General features: G+C 34.0%; 1 protein-coding gene across 1 annotated transcript; it reads right to left on the bottom strand.

Annotated features, from left to right (window-relative positions):
• Window positions 1-1799: 1799 nt before the first annotated feature.
• On the bottom strand, window positions 1800-3992 carry LOC132172608 (dof zinc finger protein DOF1.4-like). The gene is made up of 2 exons (XM_059584138.1): window positions 3651-3992; window positions 1800-3448 (listed from the first exon to the last, which is right to left on the bottom strand). Exons 1-2 carry the CDS (start codon window positions 3711-3713, stop codon window positions 2504-2506), a joined length of 1008 nt encoding a protein of 335 aa, XP_059440121.1. The 5' UTR covers window positions 3714-3992; the 3' UTR covers window positions 1800-2503.
• Window positions 3993-14309: the final 10317 nt, after the last annotated feature.

The following is a 14309-nucleotide window of genomic DNA, read 5'->3' as shown; positions in this document are numbered from 1 at the left end:
TGTTATTTTAAAAAAATATATATATATTTTTTTTCCAAAGATTTAGGCATGGGTGTTTTTGAAAATTTTGTTAAATCCTGATCAACGCTTAAATCCTTACAATTTTTTTCTTTAAAATAAAAATGAGTATTTTGAAAATTTTGACACCCCTCTATTAGAATTTGTTGAAATGTGATGAAAGTTCATGCAGGTAAATGAAGTTTCTACAATAATTTATTTACTAGACTAAATTTAAAAAAATGTCTTATATCTTTAAAGGGCCATTAACTTTATCACATACCCGACATTCTTCCTTTTGTTTTATTTTCAAAACAAAAATATTAATAAATAGCCTAAAATATCAAAAAAAAAAAAAAAAAAAAGGGGGCCAAAAATACCCAATAAAAAGTCCATGAAGATGCACAATAATATAGCTAGAGTTGACTGTGAAAGTTGCATCAATTGCACAATAATAGAGATAGAGTTGAAATGGAAGTATAACAAAGACAATAGACAATAGTAATGTGAGATGCTAATTATGATACAATTAATTATAAAAATGCAGTCTAGTATCCCACTCCCACCCGTTGAAAACACCACTACTGGGCTGCCTCCACTCATATTTATGCAGCCCTTTCCTTCCCAACCAACCTCTGCCACAGTGATTTGCTTATTTTCCACAATGATTAGTGGTACCCCATTAAGGATCTACACTAATGCTACCATCAATCCTACTACTAGATCTACTACTTTTTTACCCCATTATATATTCTCATTATTCTACGACTATATATAGTCTATATACACCCCACCATCACTTCCACCAATAGTTCCTCTCCTGCAGGTCAACTTCTGCCTGTTTTCTCTCCACTGAGGTGAAAATAATAATGAAATTAACAGGAAAAATGGTTCAATATTTCTAAGTCTGAAAAAAAAAACACTCCATTTCCTAGCTAAGTTATAAGGTTACTACATATTTCCCCACGGGCTGGTAGCTAGCAATATATTAAGCCAAGGGCAAAAAAACCCTAGGGGAATATTACTCACAAGATGTACGTACACACAAACAACCCTGGTTTTCAATTATGCTGTCGGCAAAGCTTTAGAAATGGTACTATGGGGCTTGGAAAATGATCAATTGCTACAAGTTAACGTAGCAGTTGCTGCAATATATATAATCGTACTATGCAAGGGTGAAGTACTATCGCAATAAAACACATAAGTAAATTTCTCTCATCTAATTTTTAAAAAATAATATCTACCTAAGGTCAAAAGAATATCAAAAGAATTCTTAGCATTCCTCCAAAAAGTATCATATATCAATCTCTTGTTCATCTTTTTTGCGAATTCACCATGCAATCTCACATTTAATGATGGATTTGTTCATCAATTATAGAGAGACAAACAAGAGATGGACAAAAAATGAAAACTAAATATCTCTCTATATATATATATATATGTGTGTGTGTGAGAGAGAGAGATTTTTAGTGCTAAATAGTATTACTCTATATGAGTGATCCAAGAAATGGAGTAGGTCCCATTTCTTGCAAGTTGCAAGGAGCAAGCTTCTTCACTCTTGCATCCTCAACTAACCCCTAACACTGCAAATTTCTGAATATACCTAAACTAGGGAATAAATTGCAGTAGTACTACAGACAGCAAAGTAAATCCAAGTATATAATAATTTCATTTACATCTATATTGCTAAGTTTTATCTTTATCATATCTAACAACTCAAATCCACACAAGTTGGACATGCAAAGGCTTCCACATCATCTATACATCACTTATTTTGTACTCGGAATGTTTGGTATTCAATGTGGTTTGAAAAATATCAGCACTGTTTTCCAAAAGCACAGTTCCTTATCCATATCATCAAGACACCAAACTAAAACAGCATGTAACCAATGCCAACCACATAAACTAAAAATCCACATTGGAATAACAAATCTCCCTCTCTTTCTATACCATTATACCCAACCCTTCCCCAGAAAGAAAGAAAATAGTAAAAATTAAATAAAAAATTATTAGTTCCTCAGCTGATCTTCATTGAGGACTGCAGCATATACCCCCCAATCCCCACCCAGTAACCAATACATTGGAAATTAAGGAGACAAAAAAAAAAAAAAGGACATGGTCATGCATATATACATACAAAATAAAAACCTACTTACTGATCATTAACTAGGTTGCTCCAAAGGATCCTCAATATTCTCAAAGGAAAATTAAACCTTAGCTTCCACACTGATAATACCCAGGCGATGAGATGAAGAGGATCCGAGGTTCCTCTCAGCGCAATTGGTGAGTCTCAACCTTGATAATAAAACTAACCGGCTGATTCTTTGCAGCTGACATGATCGCTCCGATCCCGTTCCTCCCATCGTTGCTTCATTTGTGAAATCTTGCTTTTCTTTCTTTTCTTTTTTTTTCTTCTTTTTTTTTTCGAATTTTGATTTTGAAACCCACTACAACAGAAATGACTGAAAAGGAGGGAGAGACAATAGAAAATGACGTTTGTTTTTTGCTAGATCAAAGAAGTGACCGAAGACCCGATGTTTCCGGGATCATTCCAAGCACCAATACTTGTTGCATTCCAATAGAGAGTAGGATCCGACAACCCGACTTGATCCATTTGATTCCAATCCGACCGGTTTTGGCTGTCTTCTACTTTCACTTCTTTCATGGAAATCCCCGCTTCAGTGTTACCCATTATTTGCAACCCTTCAAAGGGTCCAAAGCCTTGAAAATGGTTGGGTGGTCGAATGTCTTTGATGCCTCCATTGACGAATTTCTGTTGCTGAAAGCTAGAGCTTAGGAGGGAAGCCATGGTTGGAGAAGTGGTGGTAGAATTAGCAGAGGAGCCGAAGATGGAATTATAGCTGGAGAGATCTTGGATTTGCTTAGCAGGATTAAACCCATTTCGGAAATCATGATCACCACCATCATTAGACAGAATTCCAGACGAAAATCCAAGCCCAAGAGCATTCATCTGGGGTTGGAGATCATACCCAGAAACAGTTTCACCGGAAACTCTGGGAATATTGAACCTGGGAAATGGAAGTGATCTCACGATATCAGAACCTCCATAAAACAGAGGACTCATATGATTTGATGTGGAACCAGATATATCCATGTGCGGTTGAGATGGAGCGTCTGGAGGAGCTGATGAAGATGAAGCTCCATCAATGGCGGAAGGTGCTGCAGGCCTCTTCACGCGCTTGTTTTTCCTGCACCCACCACCTACAGGAACGTTTCTTAGAGTTCCCCCTCTTGTCCAGTAACGCTTGCAGGCCTTGCAGAAATGCCTCGGCTGAGACAAACTGTAGTTGTTGTAGTAGCAGAACTTTGTGTTTGATGAATCGCAGCGCGGACACCTCAGAGCTTGTTGCTGTTGTTGCTGTTGTTGTTCTGGCTTTTCCATTACCCTACCCGTGGAAGCCATCAAGCCGTTTGGATCATCTATCTGGTTCTGCAAAAATAAAGCAGAGGAGGAGGAAGAAAAGAAGAAGAAAAAAGAAAAAGAAAAAAAAGAGAGAAATAGTTTTGAGGTGGCGTTTTAGGGTAAAAACTACAACACAGAATACATATTCTCTTCCAAAAGCAAAGCAACAAAAACGGCGTGGTCATGTTTTTTGTAATAATTGAGAGAGAGAGAGAGAGAAATTAGGAACCTGCTGTGACCATTCGTTTGGAGTTGGAGGGATGAGCACCATCTTCTCACAGTTACCCAACATTTTCTGCACTCAAGGGAATCGTTGAAACAAAGAGTAAACAGACAAAGAGCAGGTGGCGACGTGAGTCTTTCTTCTGGGTTGAAATATTATGCATATGAGAGAGGGGGGGGAGAGAGAGAGAGAGAATTAATTAGTATTATGTAAGAAAGATTTATTTTAATCAAATTTCACGTGATGGGTCTGGTCCAAAATCGAATTTGGGTAGAGCATTATTATAATGAGGGGTTAGAATAATGAAAAGAATATAATATATATATATATATATATATACGGAGGACATTCGAAATCCAAGAAGAAGACAGGGAGGTAAAGTAAGAATTACAGATGAATCTTGGGAGGCTCAAGGAAGAAAGAAGAATACATGAGAGACTACACAAATATTCCACATCTCACTACGTAAAATTCCTTTCTACAGATGGAGATGTAGATAGATAGAGGGAATCCCTAAGAGCACAATACCCGATGCACTCACTCACCAAGCAAATCCCACTTCCACTTTTTTTATTCATTCATCATTTTTCTCTATATTAATCATTTTATACCTTCTCCTTTAACGCCTAATCTTCATTTCCTCATCAACACTGCAAACTAGCCATACCCTTCGTTTTTGTGTGCTCTTATTAAGCCTCACATAAAATAAATTTTTTTTAAAAAAAACCGTTCTCAATGAGTAGCGCAATCGGTTTACTTCCTTAACATTGAATCATAGCATAACACCCTCCGACAAATCCTACCTCAAGTACTTCTCACTTTCTCGGTAACGTATCATGTAACATCTCACTTCAATACATTTGTCATGTCCTTCCTTCTTTGTAACAATAGCAAGTGACAATTATGTTGACGAGATTGTCTTATCATAATCGTATTATAACAAAAAGCAAGACAGTGATTCATTAGAGTTAATGACCAAAGACCTAGTCAGATTACTGGCCAATAGTAAGGGAATACCCAACAAGACCTATAAAGCTATTGAGAGGTACAAAACGATTTCATTCAGTTTACTAGATTCCTTCCTTAAGAGATTTTAACGAGGTCACCTGTATTAGTTCTTCTCGGTATATGTTTTATTGGCTTGGAGTACGGTGTTCAATCAACTGATTCTTCAAAACCCGTCTCCAACGTCTATTTTTTACTAAAATAATTAGTGATTTTTTTTTTTGGTAGTGGAAGCAAAACCAAAAATTCAGTCAAACTGATGATAACAGTTAAAACTTTATATCATATACCATTTGATCGTGGACCATTGATGGTGTATATATGATACTTAAACGTAAATGATGAGTAGAGGTGTGTAGAGAAAGTGGAACGTCAGGGGTGACTTCATTTTGGTGATATGGATAGTGAAAATTCCAAGCGAAAAGGACAAGGCGGCACCATGTGGCAGTCAACATCAATCTCGGACTCAAACATAGGACGACCACGCTTTATTTGCAAGCTAGCCCTCTTGTTCTTCTTCTTCTTCTTCATCTCGGTTTTGCTTGTTAAAAATGGAAAATTAAAATAAAAAGAAGAAAAAGAAACCGTTAATGGTGTCAGAAAAAAAGAGAGAGAGAGAGAATGGAGATAGCAATGAGGTGCAGAGCAGAGCCATGTGGTGGGCAGCTCAGCTCCTGAGGAAAAAAGAAAGGGAAAAGCAAAGCATAGGTTGGGGAACAAACGGATTTTGTAGTCCCCCAAGGGATCTTCTCCTCCTCCCTACATCCATCATTATTCTTCCGCAGTCCTCTGCCTGTTGAACTTTGATCTTTGGTAACTAAAATATCACTGCCATCTTCCCCTTTACAAACAGCACATTTTCTTATTCTTTGTAGCTGGTGTGGACTGTATGTTACTTGCAGGTTAAAGCCTATACTTTATTGCCATTTGGATCATATTCCTCCCAAGATATGCTTGTCCACCTAATAGCATCGAGTTTTGTGAGGGATCAAGGGTAGGGTTGGCAATTTTTGACTTACTCTATGAATCTAATACAAAGTTAATATAAAATTAGTGAATTAGGATTTAAGAGTTTGAGTGGTTTAATTAAATGGGTTGAGTTAGAGTTTATCTATAAAGTCTTATACTCATGTCTTGATATGCGATACCCGACACAAATCCAATACGAAATTAGCGAATTTGGGTATATGTAGGGGTTAGATCCGTTTAATTAAATACGTCAGGTTATGATTGACCCATATAATCTTATACTCATATCTCGATATGGCTCGAATCCAACATGCAAACACGATTTATCATCCCTAGCAAAGACGGATCAAATCCATTTTAATGATATACATTTGATCACATTGTGAAAATGTTGTCATCTAACAAACGTGGGAGGAGAGGATCCCAGAGACAGTTTTATCCTCTTATATTGTCTAACCAGTTCCTTTCCATTTCGATCCTTTTCCGAGACTGAGAGATTAAAATCTTTATTACCCACAATTGGTTATGATTATAGGTACAATTGCTCCTCAAAATTGATGCAAGAATTGGTCAACTGCGGTGAATGGATACATGTAGAACAGGACAGCAGCATAACTTTTTGGTTATTTGGGTAATGTTGCCGAGGGTTTAAATGGAAAGCATAAATATTGTGTTTGGAGATCGAGTGCATGAGTGATAATGGTTGTCTTGATGCAGCAAACCGAGAGGGGGATGGAGGCAATGGAGTGAGTCAATTTTGGAGGTAGATGTGGAGGTGGAGGTGGGTCCTACGCCCACCCACACCAGTCACCACCCCACCACCACCGGACAAGAGATTCCAATATGGCCAACATGAAAGAAACCCAACACGCACGTTAAAGGGAAGTGTGTGTAATTTGAGAAGAGAGAGAGAGATATTGGGGCCTATGGGGAAGGGGGGACCAAAGCATCAAATCCAAGCCAACTGTATCCATCAAAGGCTGACCACAATGCACCCCGTTACAATGTGCAGACAAAGATCTCACTTCTTATTTAGTATTGTTTTTTTTTTTTTTCTTCCCTTGCCATTATTGCCCTCTCAATGCCTATCTATATATATATATATATATATATATATAGAGGGATAACAATTCATGTTTATACGTTTCCTTTCAATCATTATCTGTTAATTTCACGATAAGTTCATATTGAGTTCATGGATCGTATAAAAAATTAACAGCCCTCAATGTCATGTGTAGGGTTTGAATTGTGTCGAATCATGAATATAATACTACATATAGGTAAATTTTAATTCAACCCTTTTAATTAAAAGGGTTATACGTGAGTCGTGTTAAAAATTGTTAGCCATAAATATCACATGTGGAGGCGTGGTATATATATATATATATATAAATTAATTATAACTCGACCCATTTAATTAACAGAGAAGTACTAGAAAGCCAAACAAATGAATCTAGAAAAATTTTCAAACTGACGTGGCAAGGTTTTTTAAATTAAAAAAATACAATTCTCTCTCCCTTGTCTGTCTCTCACGGTCTGTCACATCAGTTTGTAAATTTTTCTCGGTTCATTTGTTTAGCTCCCTAGCACTCCCCAATTAAACATGTCATTGCTATCTAACTTGGTTGGAAAAAAAAAAAAAAAAAAATTATAAGGGAGTAGGGCAAGTTGGAAATTTCGGTTCAATTTTTCATTGTAGCAATGAAAAAGGTATGTGCTAAAATGATTAGAGGTTACTTTAAATACTTAAAATAAGCGTAAAATAATTACAAGTCAAAATGTAAATGGATGATGCATGATGGACAATGTGGATGGATTGTTTGGAAAGCCATATATTCCATTATGGCGACTTGTCTATCATGTACCTCCTGTACTTATGTGTGATGTTATATGAACATGGTGATGTGTTATAAAACACCAAAATAATTTGTCAAGTGGAAGAAACACATGCTGTCCTTCATGATTCTCCAAGTAGCCTAATTTTTATGATATCGAATTTGCAATTTTGGACCTATTTACTTTCACGTCACCCCACTATCTGTCAACATGGCCGCTAGTACTGCCAAATCAACCCAACTTAAACTCACCCCCCTTTTATTTTTTTATATATATAAATATAATTAAAGGGTCCAATCCAAACTAATGGAAAAATAACAAAGATGATGATGATGATGATGAAATGGGTTTGTGACCTAAAATTAGGACAAGTATCACAATTTTATTGGCTCTAACATATCTAATTCCGTCTAAATTAGTCCCTATAGTTAAATTCTGTCTACAAATTTATCAGATTCTGTTAGTGTAACACTGACTTAAATATGACAAATATCATAATTTTATTGGCTCTAATATCTCGAGCTATCAAAATTTGTTAAGTCAGTAAACGAAATTTGACTATAGGGACTAAATTATTTTTTTGGCATATCTCATGGACCTTTGAGTTCATTTTGATATTACACGGAGTTAATTACAAATCAGGTAAATCACACAAACTGATTTTTTTTTTTTTTTTTCCTATTTTAAAATTTTAAGTTAATAAAAAAAATATAAATTGAATCATTTATATAATTTGGCTCACTTCTTTACGCATGCATGGGCTTAAGCTTTCGTTCAATAAGTGAAATTGAACCCGTGAAATATTTAATTGAAATGTTAGTAAAATTAGGAAAACAATGTTCAACTCAAGAGCTCTACTTTAAAACCATGTTAATTAAACCATCAATTATGTTAAAAAAATAAGTCGATAAGAAATGATTAATTAAATCATTTAATTAATATTATAAGAGAAATACAGCTTAATTAAAAAGAAAAAGACATTAATTAAGAAAATGTGTATGATCAAAGGATGATGATTTATTGGTAAGAAGAATAGGAGATAGACATAATGATTAAGGACAGATAAGGAATAAAGGGTTTGGGGATTACTTAATATCCACGAGGCATTATTAATGGTGCCACTGAACCTTAATAAGAAGAGAGTCAAACCTGGGAAATGTGCGAGAAGGTGCAATGGAAAATTCAATTGGAGAATCTAATGCCTTAACAATTTATGGTATGACACTTGGACTTTTCCTTGTGGAACTTTCAGGTGGCGCCGCTCCTGTGGGACCTTCGGAATGTACGTTGAGAGGGACGATTCCTTGGTATTTTAATTGGCTTTTGCCATCAACAATTCTTTTTTCTTTTTTCGAAAGAGTCCAAATCTTGGAAGACTCAGCCTATGATATAGTTAGCAATTTATAAACGGAATACTCTTGAGAATTTTCCACGTTTTTTAAAATAAAATATATGAAAATATTCATATTTAGCCCTTATCATCTCATATAATTTGAATTTAAACGTTGAGTTTTCAATTTCAATAATAAAGTCGTTGAGTTTTGTTCAAATTTTAAATTGATCTCTCTATTTGTCGTTTTACTATCAAAGTTAATGTTTTTCATATGTCAAGCGTGTCTCATTTGATACGCTAGGGATCAAGTCAATACCCAATATCAATGTCAATGTCAAAGTTAAACTAAAAATTCAAAAGATTACTATGGCGAAGAATATGGTTTTTGTTTATAGAGTTTGGTCTTTTGTTTGCTTTGTTTTTTTTTTTTTTTTGGTATAACTTGACGGTTAATTATGTAACATTGCTATTAGATGTTGATGTGTCAATTGAGACACATGTGACATACAACACTATTAGTTTTGACGAAAAAGTGACAAAGAGACCTATTTAAAATGTGAGCAAAACCTATGGACTATTGAGATTAGAGACCTAAGAACTAAATTTGAATTAGATAAAAACCTAAGGTTTAAATTTAATTCTTTATTTTTTAAAAAAAAACAAAACAAAAAACAAAAATTACGGTATTTTATTTTTTATTTTTTTAAATAAGAAAAATAGGTGAGAGGAAATTTCTCTAATCTAGTATGTTAAATTAATACATGTTTTTATAATGTCTCTAAGTGGTAGCTCAATTAGCTGGAGACTTCATCTTATAAAGCGGAGGTTACTAGTTCAAATCCCTCCTCTCACTCTTGTGTGAACATGTCAAAAAAAAAAAAATACATGTCCTTATAGAATTATATAAAAATGCATGTGAGAATCGTTGAAGCAATTCTTTGGACGGCCAGGCCAGCGACGGTCACCTGCAAGACAGGAGAGAAAATATCTTACAACACTTTTTTGAGGTGCATGCCTTTTTAGAGAAAAGCCCTTGCCTATGATCTTTGGATGTTTGTCACGTACCAGGCTACTAGTTAGCCATACGATTATTTTCCAAGTAGAGTGGGTCGATGATAAATTTATTGTACCAACAAGAATTACATGTCAGTTTAATAAATTGAATTAAATTTTTTTTTTTTTTTAAAAAAAAGAAGGTTTTATGATTATAATATAATATTATGAATACGAAGAACAAATAATAGGAAAATAAAATGGTGGAGAAAAGGCTCTGTCCAGCTGTCAGTCAATGTCCACTGTTCTTAAAGATCGTTAGGGACCATAATGTAAGTTTATCAAAGTGGAATAAATTGTATAACTTCTGCTACAAATTTGAACTCTATGGCATTAATCAAATTCCCACTTTTCATTATGGAAGTCAATGAAAATATCATAGATGTATATGTTCGTCAAAGATAGTTGTTAAAAATCAAATTTTTATTTTACAATCATAATTATCACAGAACATTAGCGTGGTAGACACAACTAATTTTTAGATTTTTGTTCTGTCAACAAAGACTCGTCAACATTCAAGGATTGATTTAAACTACCACATCAATATCATTTAATAGTTATGAGATAAAAATGTAGTTTATAGCATTACTCGACATAAAATCATAAATAATATTATATACTATATTTTTATGAGTCCGTCTATGCGGCTGCCAAATTGAGGCAGCCAAGCGTCGTCCAACGCGTGTCTGCCTCTAAAAAAAAAAAAAAAAAAAGCGGAAATGAAAATTCTGTTGTTTTTTTTTTTCCTGTTAGCTAAATTTCCATGAGCTAATATTTGGGTTCTAATGCCTCAAAACTCATTTTTGGATTCAAAACTAAAATTTAGGGGTGGAAGGTTAACCTTTTAAGGATGGTATCACCTTAAAGGGATTCGGTCATCCTAAATTTAGTAATAATGCCTTAAATTTGGTGTTAATGCCCATCTAGATGCATTGGGAGAAAAAAAAATTTGTCCATAACATTACTCCATTTTGATCATATAACTATCTTACTATGCTGATAGAGCAGTTTCAATTAATCTTTGATTTTTTTTATTTTTTTAATAATAATTGATCAAATAGTTTATTAAAATTATCACATCAGTATTGTGAGATAAATTGGAATTTTTAGTGTTATCTTTAACAAAAATTAATTAAGAAAAAGACATTTATGATAATCAATTGAATCCTATGAGACGACATAGATAAAAATAGTGTTCTAGTTAATGATTGAAGTGGATCAATGTTGTAGTTAATCTTAGAAACAAATGAAAATACAAAGTGCTAATTAATCAAACAAACGTGGGCCAGGAGTCAAACGTGGGCCCACACAAGACGGTGCTCCCACGAATTGAAGCCCAAGTCATGAGGCCGAAAGTCCGTGACCAATCAACTGCATTCGATAGTCTTGGAAAGGAAAGGGTTGGGGGACAAAAACAAAACACCATAGAAATTAGAAACACAAGGAGAAGGAAAAAGAGTCAGAAATGAGTAGAACACAAAAGTCGAGGAGGAGGGATCTTAGAACAGATTATTAACACTGTTCATGTTTTATGTTTTTTTCATAGATTATTATGTTTGGTGTAATTCGAAAATATACACGTAGGCGAGCCGGGGGCGAGAGGAGGCAAGTGATCCGAGTCTGCTTAAATTTTTTTATTTTTTATTTTTTATTCAATGCGGGGAGGAGAAAAGGGAAAATTATGCAAAAAAATGAAAAATAAAGACAACAAAGCTTTCTTGGGGACATTTGAGAATATGTCAAATAAATGACAAGACCCATCAAAGTAATTGATATTGCCAACAACGGCAGTTAAAGGTAAAGTTCCATAAAATGAACATAACCCAAGAACACGACCATTAGTAGCCGACAGCTGATGCAATCTATAACACAACCATCAGTAGTCGGTGGAAAGGCTAGCTATACCTATAATTTTTTCTTAGGAACTAGGAAGGGTGTTTAAACTTGTCAAACTTATCAAAAGTTAAGTAGTTTGGGGTGAGTAAGAATTTTTTTCCCCAGGGTAAAAATTCAAGTGATTTTGATATAATTCCATCAAATCATAGAGGAAGTTGGTATATTTTATGTGTTTTGTTTTTTTTTTTTAACCACTAAGCTTTACGTTCAAAAGTTAGTTGTGAAAAGTTGTTCAGAAAAGGAAAATCAGGTTATACATAACCCTCTCGTTTGTTTGATATTTTTGACTTTAAAACCCATGTTTTTAATTTTATACATTTGAAACGTGAGTTGGCCCATTCCAAATTCAAGACCTCTGTCATCATTTTTGTCAAATAAATAACATAAATGGATATGAAATTACAATTATGCCTCTCATTAATTTTACGAAAAGACTAATGATGATTTCAAATTTAATTTTTTAATGGATATCAAAATATCAAAATACAATTAGCCTTTTTCCCTCCCCTCTCTCTCTCTCTCTCTCTCTCTCTTAAAAAAATTGTATTTTCATAACATTTTCTCTTCTCTATTTGACCTGTGATTCCAATACGAACCAATATGAAAATAAAGGACTAGGGATGAGGAGTTTGAGCCGTTTAATTAAACGGGTTAGTTTATATATCTATGCCTCGATACAACCGAACACGACACGGGACATAATGGTTAGTAATTTTTGACATAACTCGCGAATCCGATATGAACCCAATATAAAATTAGAGGGTTAAGATTAAAAGGGTTTAATCTGTTTAATTAAATTGGTCGGTTTATAATTAAATTATATAATTCTATACATATGCTTTGACATGACCTGAATCTAACACGCGAATACGAATTGCCACTCCTATCTCAAATTTATCATATCAAAACCCGAAGTCTTAAAGTCAAAATGATAAAAATAAAAAATAAAAAGAAGAAAGAAGAAGGACCATGCCCGGATTTCCCTTTAGGAAAACAAGTGCAAATCTTTCTTAATTAGTGTTGTGTCATGAGGGAGAATCATAGGATTGGTATTGTTTGCAACCACAAGCATGCATGCATATGAGGCGTCTTTGGTTCATTATCATCTACCTTTTAAATAAGTTATATTTCTCTGAATTTGACAATTTGGAGATATCATATATAAATAACTTCTTAATTAGTCACCTTAATCCCTCTAATATTTAGTAATTACCCTTTCTGCACCTAACAAGCAAATAAGTTGGTCATCAACACCATTATCAGCCACACCCATGCACTTCATGCAGCTTTGATTTATCTATTTTTCTCAAGTAAAATAATTTTGATTTTGACAACTTGGGTCATATTCTGATCATTCATCGTAATCCGTTTAATATTTTACCCTCTCGACAAGTTGTGCTAGGTCTTGACTTGTTTCTACTAGCCTCTTCGCATCACACACCTAACAACCAAATATTTCATCATCATGATAATGACACCAAGAGTGATGTTGCTATTCCACCACCGCAGAAATGATAGAAAGCAACACTTCTACAATCTTTACTTTCATTTTCCCTCTTCTATGAGCATATATTTACTTCTTTCTTTTTCTTTTTTTTTTTCTTTTTAATTTTTTTTTTTAAAAAAATAGAGTATTATTAGGGTTTGTTTGGATTTGTGATTTCAAAAAGTGTGATTTGATTTTAAAATGTTTGATTTAGAAACGTAATTTTTAAAAACACAGTTAAGCGTTTAGCAAAATCATAATTTAGCCTTTAAAATTGTGCGTTTAAAAAAAAAAAAAACATCTTTTTCTCTGCAATTTGAAAATATGGATTTTTTTCGTTTTCAAATCGCAATTCATTAAAAAACAATCCCAAACAATTCATTTTTTTTTTGTGATTTGGTTTAAAATTACATTTTTTTGTCTATAAAATCACAATGCCAATGTACCGTAACATTCTTACAAACTAACATGACAACTAGTCACAATCAAATTTAATTATTTAATTGTTGATTTGATAAGTGTCATGTAGACCTAGAAACCGCTACAGAAAACAATCCTAGCTACAACCATGCTTATATGTCGGTGCTTATATTAAAATACCAGCACTTATTTTGTTACCGACACTTTTTTTTCCACGCATCTTACATATATAATCGCCAAGAAAAATATGCACTAGTAGGTCATTTTTTTAGTAGTGAACTGACATATAGTTTTAATCAAATTTATTTGTTTAATAATTAACGTAATAACAAATTTTTAATAAAAATTATAGTATCCCCCAATAATCTTGTACAAATTAAATCCCCTTTACAATTTAAGTGGTCATGATATTGTAAGGACTAGTATTAGAGGGAGGCCAAACCCCAAACCCTAGGCATCATGACGTGCAGGATTTCTGGATTTAGGACCACTAATTGATAAACTTGAGCTTTGTAATCATGGTTGATTAGGGTCAAACTCAAATAATTTTCCTTTTTTAATTCCAAAACGCTCTCGCAAAAGCCATTAATCAAGCCGCGTCAGCCTATCGGTGGGACCATCCCACCGAATTAGTCCGTTAGTGGTCCCCCGTTTAACAAGCAATCTG

This window comes from Corylus avellana, chromosome ca2, assembly GCF_901000735.1.
Source record: "Corylus avellana chromosome ca2, CavTom2PMs-1.0".
NCBI classification, from domain to species: domain Eukaryota; kingdom Viridiplantae; phylum Streptophyta; class Magnoliopsida; order Fagales; family Betulaceae; genus Corylus; species Corylus avellana.
The sequence above is the reverse complement of the archived record's forward strand: the minus strand, read 5'-3'. Positions and strand labels throughout refer to the sequence as shown.

What these genes read in the sequence shown, in the direction of transcription:
- LOC132172608 (XM_059584138.1), bottom strand. Translation starts at nt 3,713, where the DNA reads ATGTTGGGTAACTGTGAGAAGATGGTGCTCATCCCTCCAACTCCAAAC. An exon ending in CAAACGAATGGTCACAGCAG is followed by an intron (nt 3,449 to 3,650) that starts GTTCCTAATTTC and finishes TTATTTTTGCAG; the next exon opens with AACCAGATAGATGATCCAAA.